The sequence below is a fragment of the Pediculus humanus genome, genomic scaffold, assembly GCF_000006295.1.
Source record: "Pediculus humanus corporis 1103172107488 genomic scaffold, whole genome shotgun sequence".
NCBI classification, from domain to species: domain Eukaryota; kingdom Metazoa; phylum Arthropoda; class Insecta; order Psocodea; family Pediculidae; genus Pediculus; species Pediculus humanus.
The window spans coordinates 750,372-767,851 of record NW_002987105.1 but is presented as its reverse complement, the minus strand read 5'-3'; the positions used below and the strand labels follow the sequence as shown (position 1 = coordinate 767,851).

The 17,480-nt window shown below is 25.4% G+C and overlaps 5 protein-coding genes across 5 annotated transcripts; 3 read left to right on the top strand and 2 right to left on the bottom strand.

The window, feature by feature from the left end:
* Positions 1–117: 117 nt before the first annotated feature.
* Positions 118–4,379, top strand: Phum_PHUM148290 (uncharacterized protein; the record flags this gene model as incomplete). The annotated part of the gene is made up of 11 exons (XM_002424677.1): positions 118–767; positions 927–1,621; positions 1,723–1,768; positions 1,871–2,043; positions 2,124–2,298; positions 2,385–2,649; positions 2,848–3,232; positions 3,331–3,495; positions 3,571–3,708; positions 3,795–3,920; positions 4,018–4,379. The coding sequence occupies 11 exons, from the start codon at positions 118–120 to the stop codon at positions 4,377–4,379; spliced, it is 3,180 nt and encodes a 1,059-aa protein (XP_002424722.1).
* A 2,854-nt stretch (positions 4,380–7,233) lies between these two features.
* On the top strand, positions 7,234–7,995 carry Phum_PHUM148280 (uncharacterized protein; the record flags this gene model as incomplete). The annotated part of the gene is made up of 3 exons (XM_002424676.1): positions 7,234–7,524; positions 7,639–7,830; positions 7,981–7,995. The coding sequence occupies 3 exons, from the start codon at positions 7,234–7,236 to the stop codon at positions 7,993–7,995; spliced, it is 498 nt and encodes a 165-aa protein (XP_002424721.1).
* Positions 7,996–9,044: 1,049 nt separating this feature from the next.
* Phum_PHUM148270 (Nuclear fragile X mental retardation-interacting protein, putative) lies at positions 9,045–11,044 on the top strand (the record flags this gene model as incomplete). The annotated part of the gene is made up of 5 exons (XM_002424675.1): positions 9,045–9,050; positions 9,728–9,984; positions 10,068–10,339; positions 10,472–10,923; positions 11,012–11,044. The coding sequence occupies 5 exons, from the start codon at positions 9,045–9,047 to the stop codon at positions 11,042–11,044; spliced, it is 1,020 nt and encodes a 339-aa protein (XP_002424720.1).
* A 349-nt stretch (positions 11,045–11,393) lies between these two features.
* Positions 11,394–11,892, bottom strand: Phum_PHUM148260 (mitosis protein dim1, putative; the record flags this gene model as incomplete). Its single annotated transcript, XM_002424674.1, has 2 exons — positions 11,394–11,744; positions 11,815–11,892. The coding sequence occupies 2 exons, from the start codon at positions 11,890–11,892 to the stop codon at positions 11,394–11,396; spliced, it is 429 nt and encodes a 142-aa protein (XP_002424719.1).
* Positions 11,893–12,762: 870 nt separating this feature from the next.
* Phum_PHUM148250 (Homocysteine S-methyltransferase, putative) lies at positions 12,763–14,516 on the bottom strand (the record flags this gene model as incomplete). The annotated part of the gene is made up of 5 exons (XM_002424673.1): positions 12,763–12,919; positions 13,369–13,580; positions 13,759–14,018; positions 14,104–14,262; positions 14,366–14,516. The coding sequence occupies 5 exons, from the start codon at positions 14,514–14,516 to the stop codon at positions 12,763–12,765; spliced, it is 939 nt and encodes a 312-aa protein (XP_002424718.1).
* Between the last annotated feature and the right edge of the window lie 2,964 nt (positions 14,517–17,480).

Sequence of the window (17,480 nt, the reverse complement as noted above, 5' to 3'; positions counted from 1 at the left end):
TAAAAGAAAATTTAAATTTTTGATTTGTCAATAAAAATTTTGTTCAATATTTATAAGAAGTTTTAAAATAATTTTAGGTCTCGAATAGAAACTCTACAGCGTCAAAAAATTAAAAGAATGTGGAAAGAACTAATGAACCATATAACAAGATTTCGGGATGCCATTCAGAGCAGAGGTGAAGAAATCAACGCTGCGCTATTACCCAATCAAAACGATAACTCTAATTCTAGTACTGAATTGCCGAGTCTTCGAAATTTGGCGATTAGTACTCCGTTTAGTAGAGAATCAACTTCTCCTACATCATCCGCTAGTTTAAAATTTGATATTGTTAATGATTATAAAAAATTAGTTGAATCCATGGTTAATGAAATATTTGATAAAGCCAAAAAATCGAAAAAGGCTTCAAAGAAAAAGTCATCGTCAGTTTTTCATTCAAACGTAGGCGATATTACGAGTACAAGTTCTTTAAACACTTCTCTAACTGCTAGAAACGAAACTGAAGAACCGCAACCTGGTCCATCAGGTCTATCAAATTTCAATATAAATCGTCGGGCGAAATCTTTAAAAAATGAAAACCCAACATCCGTTTTCGATGAAATGCATAATAGAGAAGGAAAAAGAAAGCGAATAAATTCAGAGGGGTCTGATCCTTTGAAAAGATCTGAAAAAACCAATAATCATTTTAAATTAAAAAATTTTTCAAGAGCTACGCATTTACGTCGTTCGAGTTTAAGTTCTTCTAACATAAACCTGAAAACTGCCGATCGGTACGTATATCTTTATTGTAAATTTTTTTTTGTGTGTGTGTGTTTTGTTTTGAACAAAAAAAGAAAAAAATACAAAAAAAAAAAATTAATTTCGTTGTAGTAAATGACAAATTAACTCGGAAATTATGTTGTCTCTAAACAAAATTTAAATTTTTTTAGGGAATCAATGAGTTCTGGAAAAGCTCTAAAAAAAGACAAGAATATGACGAAACGTTTTGAATCTAATTTAAGCCAACTTAGCCAACCTTCAACGTCTAGAAGTTCTATATCTAATGAAGCTTGCCAATCTTGCGGGCAAAAGAAAAGACCAATAAGAGAAAGCAATAGGCCAAAGAGAAGAAATACGGATTCGCCCAGCAATGCAGGCTCTTACGGTTCTTCATCCAAATTATTGAAAAGCAACACAGGAGAACGCAACGAAGTTTTAAGGGAAGAAAGCGGTTTCGATGATCCTTTAGCCTCGACTTCCAGCAGAGAGCTCGCCATACTCTCTCAAGATCCCATCACGAAGGAATTACTTAAAGAAATGATAAAAACAATGAAAGCGAGATTAAGTCTTTTGAGATTGGCTTCTTCCAGCGCTGGAGAGTACATTATAAACGATAAATACCGTGAACCTCAAAGAGCTTTACCCAGTTCCGACGATGACTCCGATGAAAGTGAATCAAACGAAGAAAGCGAACAAGCTGCTTTACAAAATATACAATCTAATGATGATGCTAATTCTAATTCGGTGCAAGATGCCACTCAAGTTCATTCGAAAAAATTACTCGAGTTTATCGTAAAAAGTTTAACTCAAATATTTGGTAAAAATTTTGGAGATTTAATTCAAGTTCTGGACGAACAAATATTTAGTAAGAATTTTTTTTTTTTTTTTGAATAAAAACTTTAAGTTCATATTTTAAATTTTATTTTAATAAATTGTAAATTTTTATTTGCTGCATTTTAATTTCAGATTTACATTTATTATTACACGTTGCATTAGAATGTACAGATTTCCTGTTAGAACAACTGAATGCCAGAAGGTAATATTTTTTGTTAAAAACAAAAAAAAAAAAATAAAAATAAATTTTTTTTACAAGCAACTTACCTTTAACTTTTAGTAGAGAAATAAACTGGGGTGATAGGTCACAGAATGAGGAGGAACAAGGTAATGATGGAACCGATAATCAGTCAACGTCAGTTTCGAATAATGTTTCCGAAAGAATTAGTGAAAGAAGAAGGAATTTAAGCGGGCGTTCAAGGGATCAACCTGGGGTTTCTACCACTCAAAATGGTAACTAAACAAACAAAGTCATAAATTTCATTTAATTAATTTTTTTTTAAATTTTAATTTTAATATTTTTAATTATAAAGATAACATCAGAAGCGGAGTTACTATCAATCCATTCGTGCCACCAAATTTCCGATTCGAACCAGTTAGCCCAGGTTCTGCGGCAGCTTTTCTAAGAAATTCCAATAGACCATTTTTTTTGGATTACCTTAGAAAAAGAAAAAGAAGAATGACACGATCTTCTCCCCCGAGGGAATTGTAAGTTGCACAAATAAAACATAAAACCTACCAATTATTTTAGGTAAAAAAAAAAACGATTATCGTAATATTTTTTTTTTATTTAGATTCAGTCCAAGTAGCAGTAGAATGTCATCCATGTCAAATTCTGAAGGTTCATTTGATACGAGAAGAGATACTTTTTCACCAGACTATTATATAAACAATCGTTCAAATCGTGTTCGCCTCAATGTAAGAAATAGTCAAGAAAGAGGAAATAATCCTCCGTCTGGAATTAGATCATTTGATAATGAAAGTAATAATAGCGAAACTGGACAACCGCATTCCTCGAACAATAACAATACATTAAACAACCGCAGAAGCGGAATCAACGTTAATAGTAATAATAGTAATATTTATGTGTACAATAACGATAGTAATAATAATAGTAACAACAACAACAACAACAATACCACCAACAATATCAACATCAATAATATTAATATCAGTACCTTAAATAATAGTTATTATGATGGGAACATCAGTATTTTTAGTTCAAACAGTCATAGCAACAATGATTTTTTTTCACAGTATTTTTCAAATGGCAATAACTCGCATAACAACAATGGTGGTAACAATAATATCATCATAGTTACTGGTTTAAGCGGAGATAACGAGGTAAATAATTCTGAGAGTAATGTGAATACTGAAAATGCGGGAAGTGAAGAGAATTCACTCAGATCGAGTGGAACTAATTCCTCTTTTGTGAATAACAACCCAGCTCCGCCATTACGATCAATGGAAGTAACACTTTCTCGTAATGAAAACGGAGATTTGAGCTTGAGGGACGAACGTCCCATTTTTTGGATTCGATACGGTGGAAGTAACGAATCATCCGGTTCGACGAACAGTATCGAGCCCAGAGTTAGCTCTTTTACTGTTCCCGTTGTACAAGTCAATGATATTCCCGTTTCAGGTGAGTGTTTCTTTTGTATTTTATCATCCTGTATTTAATCCTGTATTAATTTTAATATTTTTTTTTTTGCACGAAAATTAATGAATAAAAATTTGTAGATGTGTCTATGCTAAGTCAACCACGTCATCAACCTCAATCCCCGACTCCGAGAATACCAGAAGACGTGTGGAGATGGCGAGCTTGGCGTCCAAGATTACTTCACCCGAGATACAATGATCCAAATCCTTTCGAAGATCAAGATTCTAACATAAACAATTATCGAGGTTAGTTATCAATCATCATATCAATATCATTTGATTATTAGATCGTGTGAAAATTCTTTATATTGATTGAACCAGTATTGAGAACTTCTGGAGGACCGCATTTGGGAGTGTACACTTTAGATCCGATGATTATAACCGATGCACCTTTATCTCCTCATCACAGGATACAAGCTTGGGACTTTTCTAAAATGAACATTCCCGATATATCTGATAGTGAGTCCTGTGACTTTACAAATTAGTTTTGTTTTCTTTTTTGTCTCTTATAAAAATTTATGTACTTATAAAACTTGTTATTTTAGGAGAAGCAAATGGCGTGGTACCAGAATGTAAAATTCACAATGATGCTAGCGTAGATGTTTCTAACGATGGACACCTTTTAGTTACCCTTCTTCCCTCCGGCAGACTTTCGGTGACTACTATGTTGGGTGAGTTTCACGATTTAAAATTTCAATTAATTTTCGCAGCAGTTTTTTTCGACATCTGAAAAATACGTCATCGTTAACATGTTCGTCATGATTTTAGGTGTTTACAGTCTAGACTGGGGTTCCTTAGGTCAGCTTTTGTACAGAACTAGTTTCGAACAAAATGCAGTTTCCGTTAGTTTATCTCCGACGAATCGACATTTACTAGTGGGATTAGCGTCTCGACCCGTTGTGGTACGCGACAGAACGAACATGGCTCAAATTTTCCGATTAGAAGGCGGGAAACCTTCTCCGAACGGTGGAAGCTGGCAAAGCGGAAGGGGACGTCTCGTTCATATTCGAGATTTGGAACAAACACGAGAATCAAATGTTATGAGTTTGAATTGCATACGTTGGGCTCCTGGAGCCGGACAAGGACTCGTATATGGGACCAACACCGGTCAGCTTAAGGTTTTACGATAATTTCAGTTAATCGTTTCAATTATTTAACGTTAAAAAAAAAAAAAAAAAAAAATCATCTTTTTTATTTTTTAAATATCAGGAAAATTTTTTTTTTTTTTTTTTTTTTTCTAACTAAACCTTCGTGAGCCGTAGCGAATTTGATGCGAGTATTTTCTCGCATGAAAAACAACGTTTATTTATTTGTTTCTTCCTTTTATTTTATCAAGTGCACTTATAAAAAAAAATAAATAAATAAAATAAAAATAAAACGTATCAGATAATAAATAATTTTTAGCGCACTTTTGAATACTAAAAAAAAAATTTTTTTTTTTTTTTTAATAGGAAAAATTAAGTGATCGTAATATGTTGAAAAAAAAAAAAAAAAAATGGCACGTACGGTAAATATATATATATATATTGCTGTACAGTAGATGATGATATAATCAAATCGTCAAAAAAAATTTATTAAAAGTGTATGCCTTTTAATTATTATTATTATTATTATTATTATTTTTTAACGGTATTTTTATTATTTCCTTAAAAAAAAAAAAAGTTATTCTAATGCTACTATTATTATTATTATTTTATATAATATAAAGCATAAAAATTTGCTTACACGCATATAGATTTAAATGTTCTACGTTACCAAAGTATAATAATTTAAAGTGTTTGAATCAATGGAGGAGAAAAAAAAAATATTCGTATTTACAATTCAATTAATTTTAAGTCGTTTCTTTTTTATTTACGTATAAACGTTAAATACTTTTATTTCTAATGAATTATTTTAATTATCAGAAATAATAATAATAATAATAATAATAATAATAATAATCGTAATCATCATAAAGTTTTACAAAAAAAAAAAAAAAAAAAAAATTAGGTGAAAATTTTTATAATTAAAAAAATTATTGACGATTATTTTATTATTATTAATAAAAAAATAATTAATTATTTTTCGATTAGTTATGTAAAAAATAATAATAAATTGTGATTGTTAAAATATCTTAAATTTAATTAGGTTTTTTTTTTAATTAATTATTAAATCATTATCAATCAAAAACATTAATTATTGTAAATTAATTATTTTCATTATTATTTTAAATGAGTTGTAATTTTTTTTTTTACTTATAAATATTAAAACTTATTAAGTAGTCGTAGAATTTTTATTTTTAATCGAATCAAATGACATAAAAAAAAATGTTTTAGAGTAATTTTTTTAAAACAACAACAACAACAACAAAGTGAGATTTTACATTAAATTTTGATTAAATTTGAGATATTATTATTATTATTATTATTATTATTATCATGAATCAAACAATCGTGTATTACATACTAATACAAATTATATATCACAGTTTTATTTTATTACAAATTTTTTTATTTTTTTAAATATATTTTTTTATATAATTCGATTGAATCATTAGCTGCTATTATTATTGCATGTAATGTAATATAAAATTAATAACTATTATTATTATTATTTATTTATAATTAGTATTATTATAATTTATATTAATTTTTATTTGACGCTGTAAAAAAAAAAAAAAAAAAAAAAAATACAAAGCGGAAAAATTTCAAAATCATATATAATCAAAAAAAAAAAAAATATATATTTATTATCATTTACGAGTATTTTATAAATTATGTACGGACTTCAATAATAATAATAATAATAAAAGAAAAAGGAAAAAAAATTAGTTTAGTAATTATAATTTCATTATTTAAAATTGTAATGAATTTTTTTGTGTAAAAAGGGGTAAACGAATTCATGCGAATTTTTATATATTTTTATCATTTTTTTTTTATTTAGCGTTTTATTATTAGAGTTTTTCATGCATTATGGAAAAATTTTAATAATTTTTCTTTTATATATTCACATTCACATGTAAATCATCATTATTATTATTATTATTGTATTATTAATCAAAAAATTTAGCTTGTTTTAAAAATTTTATATACATATATACATATATATTTATGGTATGTAATCAATTGGGATTTCTTCTAATTATCATTTTAGGTTGTGTATTGATTATTATTGACACAAAAAAAAAAAAAAAGAAATTTTTTTTCTACCAAGTTTGTTGAAATCCATTTTTAAAAATCATTAAAAATTATTATTATTATTATTATATTTATAATTATTTACAATTATGCATTAATAATTTTTTTTTTTTTTTTAAATTAATATTTAATATTAGATAGCTGGCAAAAGGATTTATATAAAGAGCCGGCAGCTGTTCTTATATATATATAATAATGGTACAATATATAATATTCATATTGTAATTATTAATTAAATTTTTTATTTAAAATCATTTATTTAAACTTTTTTTAACAAAAAAAAACAAAGTTAATTTTGCACCTGACTGACACTTCTATAAGAATAATAAAAAATAATATTTTAAAAATTTGATTAAATTTACTTACTTGAAATATTTTAATTATTTATTATCTTTATAATCCTCCATAATTATTTTGAATTTAATTTTCAACGGTCGGTTACAAAAAAAAAGATGCGAACTCGCACATCGTTTATTTTAATTTAAGTTTTAAGTACTAAAATTAAATTTTCACTTGATTTTTTTTTGTTTAAAGTAAAATTTTAAGAATTTTAATTAATATTAAGTTTTTTTTCTTTTTTTACGCCTGATATTATAATTTTTTTCAAAAGAAATTTTAACGTTAAACTTTGTTTTAAAAAAGATTTACGTAGAATGAACCAATGAAAAGTATTTGCTACAGTTTACCGTTTTTTTTGCTGCAGTTCAATTAAGTTCCGGTAATTTGGTAATTTCATTATACAAATAGCGTTATATTGTTACGCAATTTATTTACAGTTTTATAGTGTTTTAAGTTGTGTTCGGTAATTATGGGGCTGAATCCGAGAGGAAGAGGCCGTGGTCGAGGTGGTAAAAATATTTTTCCTAATAAAAATGGTCGTCGAGGTGGAATGGGCGGACAAGGTCCAATGTTTAGACCCGGACCTCACGGCATGTTTTACCCACCTCCTATGGGTTTTCCTCCAGATCCTCCTTTCGGCGCTCCATATTTTCCCGGTCCATCAAATTTTAATTTTGGGCCGCCTAGGCCAGGGTTCGGAAAGTTTCCTAAAAAAAATTTCAGGCGGAAAACAATACAAAAAAATGAAGCACCTGCACCTGTGAGTAACCTTTTTTTTTTTAAAAAAAAAAAAAAAAAAACCGTTGATAATGGGTTGCCAATATTAAATACATGACTGAGGCACATGTGGATATTTCGTAAAATTGGCTTTCAGGAAATTGATTTGACAAAGCCATGGGTAACAGATGAAATTAAAAGTGAAGAAACTAAAAAAATAGAATTATTAGAAACGTGGAGGAAATCAAAAGATGATAATGATTGGAGTAGTTATAAGTCACAAAAGCAAATTGTCAAAGATATGTATGACAAAGCAAAAGATGAATATTTAGCTAATCATCCCGAAGAGGTAAATTAATCACCATTAAACTCATTAATGTTTTTATATTATTGACACATTTATCATTAATTGATGTTAATTGTTTTAATATTTACCCTTTTCCTAATTAAATGTTTCACCTTTTTTTTTCCTAAAATTTCAAAGCTTTAATTTATTAAGCTTAACAAATCATGAGTAAAACATTTTCTCTTTTCGGTGTGATATATTAACACAAAATGAAAGCTGCGACATCAATTTTTAAAAGATGCTTTTTTTAAAAATTTAGACACAATTGGAAAGAAATTCGAAAAAGACATAAAAAAAAAAAAAAAAGAATTATTATTTAAATAAAAAATAATTAAATATTTCTACTGTACCCATTGCAGGATAAATGTATAAAGGAGAATATAGCAGAAGGAGATAGTAAGAATGGAAGCACCTAAATATCAAGTGGCCAAGTCTGTGTCAGTTTATCTGCACTTAATTTTAAACTTCTGTGTTTAAAGTAATTGCTATAAATGCATACAAAAAAAAAAAAAAAAAAAAAAAAAAATTATTTATATGCATATAGATATACATACATACATACATACATATATATATATATATATTATTCTTATCTATAAAGAAAAGTTTAACTTTTTATTGAGGAACTATGTAATATAATTGATCTCAATATAACTCGATTAATGTTTATTTATTTTATAATTTTGCATTTTGGCAATTAAAAAAGTATATATAATTAAAAATTTTTTAAATAATTAACATTTAGTAACTTTCATTTTTTTTTATAAATATTTAAATGTCAAATTTTTTTTTGATTTTTTTGCATTAAAAAAAAAAAAAAACAATTTTGCCAAGCTTATTTTATATAAAGTTCATACATTTTGAAAACAATAATTTTGTGAAAAATAATAAGTGTATTTACATTAATTAATTAATTTTTTAAAAAAATCATATCTATATCGATAGATGGATAAATAATTGAAAGTTTTAATTATTAATGTTTTCTCAAATTAAATTTGTTCCTCGTATTAAAAGAAAAAAGTGAAATGTTTAATAATATTTATTAAAAAGTGTAAATTTATTTAAATTGATAATTTTTTATTTTTATGTGCAGAAGACACAAGTATGCATTGTATAACAAATAATTTAACCAAAAAATTTCTTTTTTAATACCTTTTGGTATTTTTTTTTTCATCGAGGGAAAAACAAAAAATTTGTGACAATATAACTTTATCATAATGAGTGTAAAAATCCGAATAATAATAATTTTTTTTTTTTTTTAATTTCTCTTTTATTTTCAAAAAATAGGTGCTTCTATTTAAATAAATTATGATAATTATTTTGTCATTTAATCAAATAATAAATTTCAAAAAAATTTATATACTTAATTACATAATTTTTTTTTTTTTTGCTTTTTTTTAATTTGGTGCACCTGTAAAAAAAAAAAAATTCAAAACGAAATTACTATTATTATTATTATTTTTTTTTTTTGTTTGTAAACAGTTGCCCTTTTTTTTTTTAAAAACAATATGAATAATATTACAGGTACATTTTTTTTATTGTTTAATATTATATTATAATATTTGCTAACCAAAAAAATTTTTATTTTAAAAATGTAAGTATTAATTAAAAAAAAAAAAAAAAAAAAATCATGGCATTATGTTAAGTAAAAGAGTTTAATTCAAACGGTGGGGAGGGGGGAAGGGGGGAAAAAAAAACAAACTTGATGATAATTATCGAGAGAGAGAGAGAGAGAGAGAGAGAGAGAGAGAGAGAGAAAAAAACTCACAAATAATTTAAAAAAAGAGATTCTTTAATTGCCTGAAAATGTATCTTACATTTTTTTTTTTTTTTTTTTGAATAGTTGTTTTTTTATTGAAAATTGTGTCGTTGTTACTAATAATTTTTTTTTGAAATATAGGCAAATTACTGGGAAAATAATACAACGTGGAGACATTATTTTTGCGAAACGTGTGACAAGTCATTTAAAACGGATGACGATTTGCTCCTTCACGAGGCCGATCATGAAATTTGCGGACGAGATGGATGCGAATTCACGGCACATCCGAAAATCATAGCCAAACATAAGAAAATGCAACATGATTCAGGTCTTTATAAAAAAATTGGTAAATTATACACGGAAGAAGAAATAGCAAAATGGATAGAAGAAAGGAAAAAGTAAATTTTTTTATATTTCACCTTTCATTTTTTTTTTTCTTTAATAAATTATTTAAATGCGTGATTTATTTTTTTCTAAATAGGAGATACCCTTCTAAAAAAGTCATAGAAGAAAAAAAAGCTTTGGAAGTTGAAAAAAATAAAAGAGGAGAAAGAATAAAAGAAGATAAATCAAAATTTAATAAGGCATTGAATAAGAAAAATAGGAAGAAAACATTGAAAAAAGTCAAAGATAAAAATCGAAAATCTCGACGTAATAATAATAAAAAAAAAATGATTAATTTAATTGAAAAAGCTACGATTGAAGAAACCAAATCGTTATTTAGAAATGGTGTACCTGCATTTTCTGGAATAGGTACGATAATGACTCTTGTTATTTATTTTTTTTTTTTTTTTGGGGGGAAATTTTTTCCTTACAAATAATCAAATAGGTTTCATCATTCCTATTATAAGACATTCGAATTTTAATCATTGAATTCATTTTTAGGAAACGATGGCGAATCTTTAAAAAATGACATAATTAAAGATGATATAGAAATAAGTGACGAAGAATGGCAAACAAGCGAGAGTAAAACGTGCAACAAGATATCGATAAATAATTCTTTAAGTATTCTTGCTTCTGCTTATGATTCTAACGATGATGAAACCGACATGGAATTACCCCCTGACGAAAATAAAGAAAATAACGGAAGTAATTGCGAGGAGGACGATGTAGACTTGAATTGTCTTCCGGATGAAGTGAAAACAGTCGTGGTGAAAGATTTACCGGTCGAAGAAGAAAACGATGCGAAAACGTATAGTAATAAAAATACGAAATCATCGAAAAAATCAAAAATGTCGAACATTAAAAAACCATTGAATAAATCAAATCCGGTTCAAAGAAGAAATTTAACATTATTAGAAAAATTATTAAAAAATGAAATCAGACATGAAAGAAATGTTATTTTGCAATGTGTTCATTTTGTAGTGCATAATAATTTTTTTAATTCATAAAAATAATTTTTTTTTTTTAAATTTTTAATTGAAGGCTCGTGAATTTGATAACTGTTTGTTATACTAGTACTTGTTATTTTGAATTTTATTTTTTCAAAATATACATTTTTTTTTTTATAATTAATAAAACTGAGTAAGTATTATTAACTTTTATAATTCACTCTCGAAAATTAAAAAAACAATTTTTTTAATTAAATTATCTAAAGAGAAAGGCATGACTTAATTTGAAAATTAAATGCAACTTACATTATCGAACCAAATATAGGAAATTTTAAAATATTCTTTATAAACCTTACATCACTTTTACACAATAATTATATTTGATTACCTAATGCACATTTACTTTTATAAAATAATTTTTTGAGATTAACGAGATAAAAAAAATTTTGATTTATTTTAATTACCAATACTGTACTCTAATATCTGTATTTTGTTGAGTAATCCTTTGGTGAAACAACTAAACCTCTTCCTTTTCTAGCCCCTCTATAAACTGTTTCAACTATATCAATCATTTCTTGTTTGTCTTCTAATGCCCAATTTATCTTATTATTATTACCAGTACCTAAATCTATCATGATATGCTTATTTCTAAAGAAAAACATTACAGTACACGGATCGTACAACTCGTACATTTTATTAAAGTCTGGAACTTCCGTAATATCCACTAAATAAATCACTGCAAAATTTTTAACTTTTTCAGCTATACTGTAAAGAACTTCGTCCATTTTCATACATGTAGGGTCCCAATCATGTCCAAAGCGAATAACCTATAAACAAATACTCATTAATAAACAATGTCCGCAATGGTTTATTATTAGTCCAGAACAAAATACTTACTACCACACGATCTTCTTCGGATAAAATCGCTTGATCGACTTGCCAGCCGTTGTGTAAATGTCCTAACATATAAGACATGATTTAAAAATAATGAAATTATTACAATAAGTTACAAAATTTAACCTCTATCTGTAAACAAAGCAATTTCATTTACGGTGCTGCCAACTGTATTATAAAGCAGAAGCAATTTTTTCATTTAAGTTTTGCGCTTTTTTGTGTGTGTGACTCATTAATTCGTTATACTTTAGTTTTTTAATATTTTATATTTTTTGAATTAGTTATAGTGATAATTATATAAAATAAGTTTTGCTGCATTTATGTAAGTAAACCTTTTTATTATTTCGATTTGAAAATTTAATACTTTTGAAAAAATTTTAAAATGTGACACAATTTCCACTGTACAAACTAAATGCATTACGAAACATAGGAAATATATTTTTAAATTATAAATCCCCCCGAAAAAGAAAAAAAATTTGATTGTTAATATATGAGGACTTATTCATTTTCTTTTTACTATTATTGTGCTAATTATTATATTGCAATAAAAAAAATTTAAAATAACCCTTCATTTTTTAAAAGTAATTTTATTTAATCAAAAGGGGTAACAAAAAAAAACCAAATTTTAACAAAATATTATATTATATTTATTACATATATTTACAGTCAAAAAAAAAAATTTATATATAAATAAAATTTTAAAAAATTTCTTATTAAAAAAATACATCTTCACAAATTAAAAATTATAAATATAGTAAAAGGTGTTTTACATATTGAAGATAATTTTAGTTAAAATAAATTCACCTAATTATATTAATAATTCGAATAGCGATTTTGAGTATAAGAATGCCATTCTTTTAAAAAATTCATAGTATAGTATAATCGTTAAAAATCAAATAAAAAAATCATATTGTAAAATTACTTTTTGTAATTATTATTTCTATCATGGGTTCATTTTTTTTTCAAGTTCCACTGCTTAACAGCATTGCTTATATTTTTAACATCATCCGCATTTGTTCTACAACAACCTCCTATATACTTAACCCCATAATCAAACCATTCGCCAAACAATTTGTTCATGTTAAAAAGTTTTTCATTTCCAAACCATCTGAAAGAAAAAATAGAGGGAAATTAAACAACAAAAAAAAAAATTTAATTAAATTTAATCGCAGTAAAATAACTTACCTGTTTTCTTCACTAAACCTGTGAAAAGAAAAAAACAGAAAACACATAAAACATTAAACATTTTTTTTTAAACATAACTTGAATGAAAATTTAACAAAACAAAAATCACAAGTTAAAAAGTTAAAGTAAACAAAATCAAGAATTACATATTACAGGCAAGGTCAATTTATAAATAAAAATGCAACAAAATTTAAATTTAGATAATGATAATAATAAAAATTATTTTGTTTGTTTTTTTAAATCTTAAAATTTCAAACGAATAAATAAATTCTTACAATTTTCTTGAGAAAAACATAAACAACATAACATAAAGATAATTTTAGATTTGATAACGATGAAGACATTTGTCAAATTTAATCGATAATTACTTACCCTATGTTAGGAATATATTCTTCTCCACTGTTTGGATATACTATTAAAGGAATTTTATCAGTTCGATTTTCATTTATTCCTTTAAATAATTTACTAACATACTTTGGACTTAAACAATTACATCCCACAGCAACTAATTGCTCTTTATTCATTGACCAACATTTTTTAATAACTTCTTGAAAGTTTTCACCCTTGGCTGTGTGTTCGGAATTCTGAAATCATTCAAAATTAAAAATATAAGTAAATTCTTTGATTTTTTTCCAATTTGTGCACATGTTTGTTTAAAAAATTTCATTTGATTTTGCAAATCATTAGAAATTTTGAATGATTTGTATAATAAAGAGAGTTACCATTGGGTTGGTGAAGATAAAACCACCATTACTCACTTACTTTACATTGAAAAGATAGCCAGGCTTTTTGTTTGGGAAACTCCTTTAACAATTCCAATAAAAATTCACCTTCTTTAAATGCTGGTATGGTTTCGAAAGCAAGTAAATCAACTCCTTCCTCTATGAGACCTGTTATTCTTGGACGATGCCATGACATTATAGCATCTTTGTCTACTTTATCCATGTATTCCCCTGTATATTCTGAACCATCATGTAATGATGCTCCATAAGGACCAACAGATCCAGCAATTAGAGGTCTAGCTAAAAAAAAAAAAAAAAATAAATAAATTTTATGAAGTAAAATATTAATTCTAGAGGAATGAACGGGGAAATGAAAATGACCAACCCCCTGGATTAGTTTCAAGATATAAATCTCTGGCACGTTTAGCAAATCTGACAGAACTTTTTATTAAATCGTAACCTTCCGTTTCGTCGCATCCCAAATATTCTTTAAATCCACTTATGCTGGCTTGATAACTATTTGTTATAATTATTTCTGCACCAGCTAGAAAAAAAAAAAAAAAATTTGAATGAATGAAGTTTACTGCGTTTAAAATTAATTTTTAAATATCAATCATATGTTTCAATCAAATTTTTATAACTCTAACCTTTTAAAAAATCCAAGTGTGAATTTATAACGGCTTCGGGATTAGTGTATAAAAATCTTGCACTCCATAAAGGATCTCCATCTATAATATCCCCGACGTATCGAGCAAGTTGCGTGGAAAATCCACCATCCAAAACTTTTATTTTTTCCATTTATATAAATTTTTTATTTAAAATTACACTTGATTATGTATATATATGTACATAAAATAAAATCACTTGCCAACTTGAGAATCCCTTTTTAATTTTTTTAAAAAACGATAACAGTAAACAAATTCGAACGCAGCCTTCATCAACCGTTGAATGTTAAATAAATCATAAGAATTTTCTTAATATTTGTCGTTGATAACGGAAATGAAGGTTGATGAACCTTTTTATTTATTAATTGTTTGTTTTAAAAATTTTTTGTTTTGTTTTCTAATGCATAAATAAAAACTAACCATAACCAAATCTAAATATTTTTAAATTATTATTTTTAATTTTAAGCCGACATTGTGTGTGTGTGTGTCGAATAGTTATGTACAGTGGAAATCAACCGATTGTTTGATTTTAAAATGTAAATAAATGATTGTTTGAATAAACATTTATTATTAGGCATTTTAATAATGAAAAAGAAAATGTTTCTATTATAAAAAGTTAAGAATTCATTTTTAAATGTATAAAACATATGTAAGTTAATTTCACATCAATTCAAAGTATTAAATTTTTAAAAATGCTTTAAAATAATTAATAATTTTTATGTTTTAAACATAATATCATGGAAAAATTAATTTGAAAATTTTGGTGCTGATCAACTTGTTTAAATAATACTAAATTTATCAATAATGCTTAACAAATTATAGATTTTTTACAAATCGTTTTCTACAACAATGTATGTTGAAGTGATAATTTTTGTTTCGAGTTTAACACTGTTGTAATTATGCAAATACCTTAAAAATTACTGCTTTTAATAATTTTTTTAAGTGATACCACTAAATTTTTTCTTTTTTGTGGCCCCCCTTTGAAATATTTCCACTTTGTCTATAAATTGAGTGTTTAAAACCCAATTTATTTTATTTTTGTTACCCATATCCAAATTCATCATGATTTATTTATTATTTATCAAAACAAATTATGAAACAATAACTAATAAGTATTAATAAAATATAACTTCTCTACAATTTTGATTTAGTAATAATAAATAGTAATAATAATAACTTTTCCCTAAAACTTTAAAAAATTTCATTTATACTCATAATGATAAACATAACCGTGTTTAAGACAAATTACCTGAAAAGGAAATATTTAACGAAAATTTTAACGAAAAATAATAATAATAATTAAAACAAATGGAAAATAAAATACTCACTATTTCGCGCTCTTTTTTTAGACATAATTTATTGACTGACAAATCAACCGTTTTGTAAAATTAAAAAAAAAAAAAAAAAAAAAAAAAACGTAAATGACATGATATTACAATGAAGGGTTAACGTATAAAATTTTTTAAACCTTACCTTTTTACGTAAACATTGCCGTTGAAATAAGAACGGGGATACCAACCTAAAAAATTATTCTTAAGAAAATAAAATTTTAGCGCCAAAAACTTTAAATAAATTTTGAATACAATAATTAAACTTTGCATGTCTCCATCTAAATAGAATTCAAAGTTCAAAATAAATTTATTTAAGATTTGATAATTTATTAACTAAAGTGTAAAAAAAAATAAGGAAGGGAAAAAAATTACAAAATTTATAAATTTACCTCCCCCGGAAAAAAAATAATTTGAAAATAATAATAATAATATATTTGTTTTATAATGTATTTATTTTAATGCTTATCATAAATAATTTGGTTTTTTTCGATATTTACTTTTACGATATAAAAAAAAAAAGTTCATAACGTTTATAAATAACGAAAGATCCTTACTTATAAAAATAATGAGTATTTGATTTTTTATAATAATTATGTTACTTTTCTCTTACGGTAAAATTAAAAAAAAAAAAAAATCTGAACAACAAATAAGTGTAAACAACGCATATTTATAAATTTAAATTTTAACACATATATATATATTATTTTTATATGCATTCAACAAACTTATTCTAATTAGAAAATAAAAAAATTTTAAATATATATATATATATATAGATCATTGCCAGTGGAAAGTCATAAAAATTATTATTACTATCATTATTATTATTATTATTATTTTTAAATTTAATTTATGAGGCATTTAAAATTTATTGCTAATTAATTTACACGTCAGTCGATAAATTTGTCAACTTACAAAAAAAAAAATAATAATAAAAATATTCAAAATAGAATTTTTTTTTTTTTTTTTATAACAATAAACGAACAAAAACAGCAACAACAAATACTTTTTACTCTTATACTGTTTTGATTGTTTTCCGCGCCCCTCCCCCCCAACGTTTTATCACGTGATTTATTTATTTTTTTATCTTAGAATTAGATTCGCACAGGTCCTTAAGGAACCTTAACTTTTCTATAGATTTAAAAAAAAAAAAAAAAAAAAAACAATTTACGATATTTAACATTAGGAACATTTGCAAATCCTGTTTTTTTTTTTTTATCTTTTCATTTCCCTTCCCCCCCCCCTTGTTTCCCCCACAATAAACCATTTCAAAACTTTTCTCACAAGTCAGTAAATACTAGTAAGTAGGAAAACGATTAACGATCGTGTTCGACAACATTTTTTATTTTTATTTTTATTTTCGTTTTCTTTCTCACGAATCCCTTTTTTGAAAAACGGTTTTATTATTATTATTATTATTATTATTATTATTATTATTATTATTATTAATCGATTTCCGTACCCATTTTGGATAATTTAGATTTGACGCAATTTTGCAAAACCGTTCTCGTTTCTATTTCTTCATCTAATTTCCTCGATATTTTATTTACTTTTTTACTTAAATCAGTCAATTGAGCTCGTAGAACGTCCACGCTTTCCATAATGTGCCTACACAATAACCATGATTATGTAAATAAATAAATAAATAAAAAATTATTAATTATTAATTTCGTTTCAATAATAATAATCAATTAATTCACTCACTTTTCTTTATTGTAAAAAACTTCGTCAGGAACATGATTTGAATTTTCTTTGGCTACTACGTT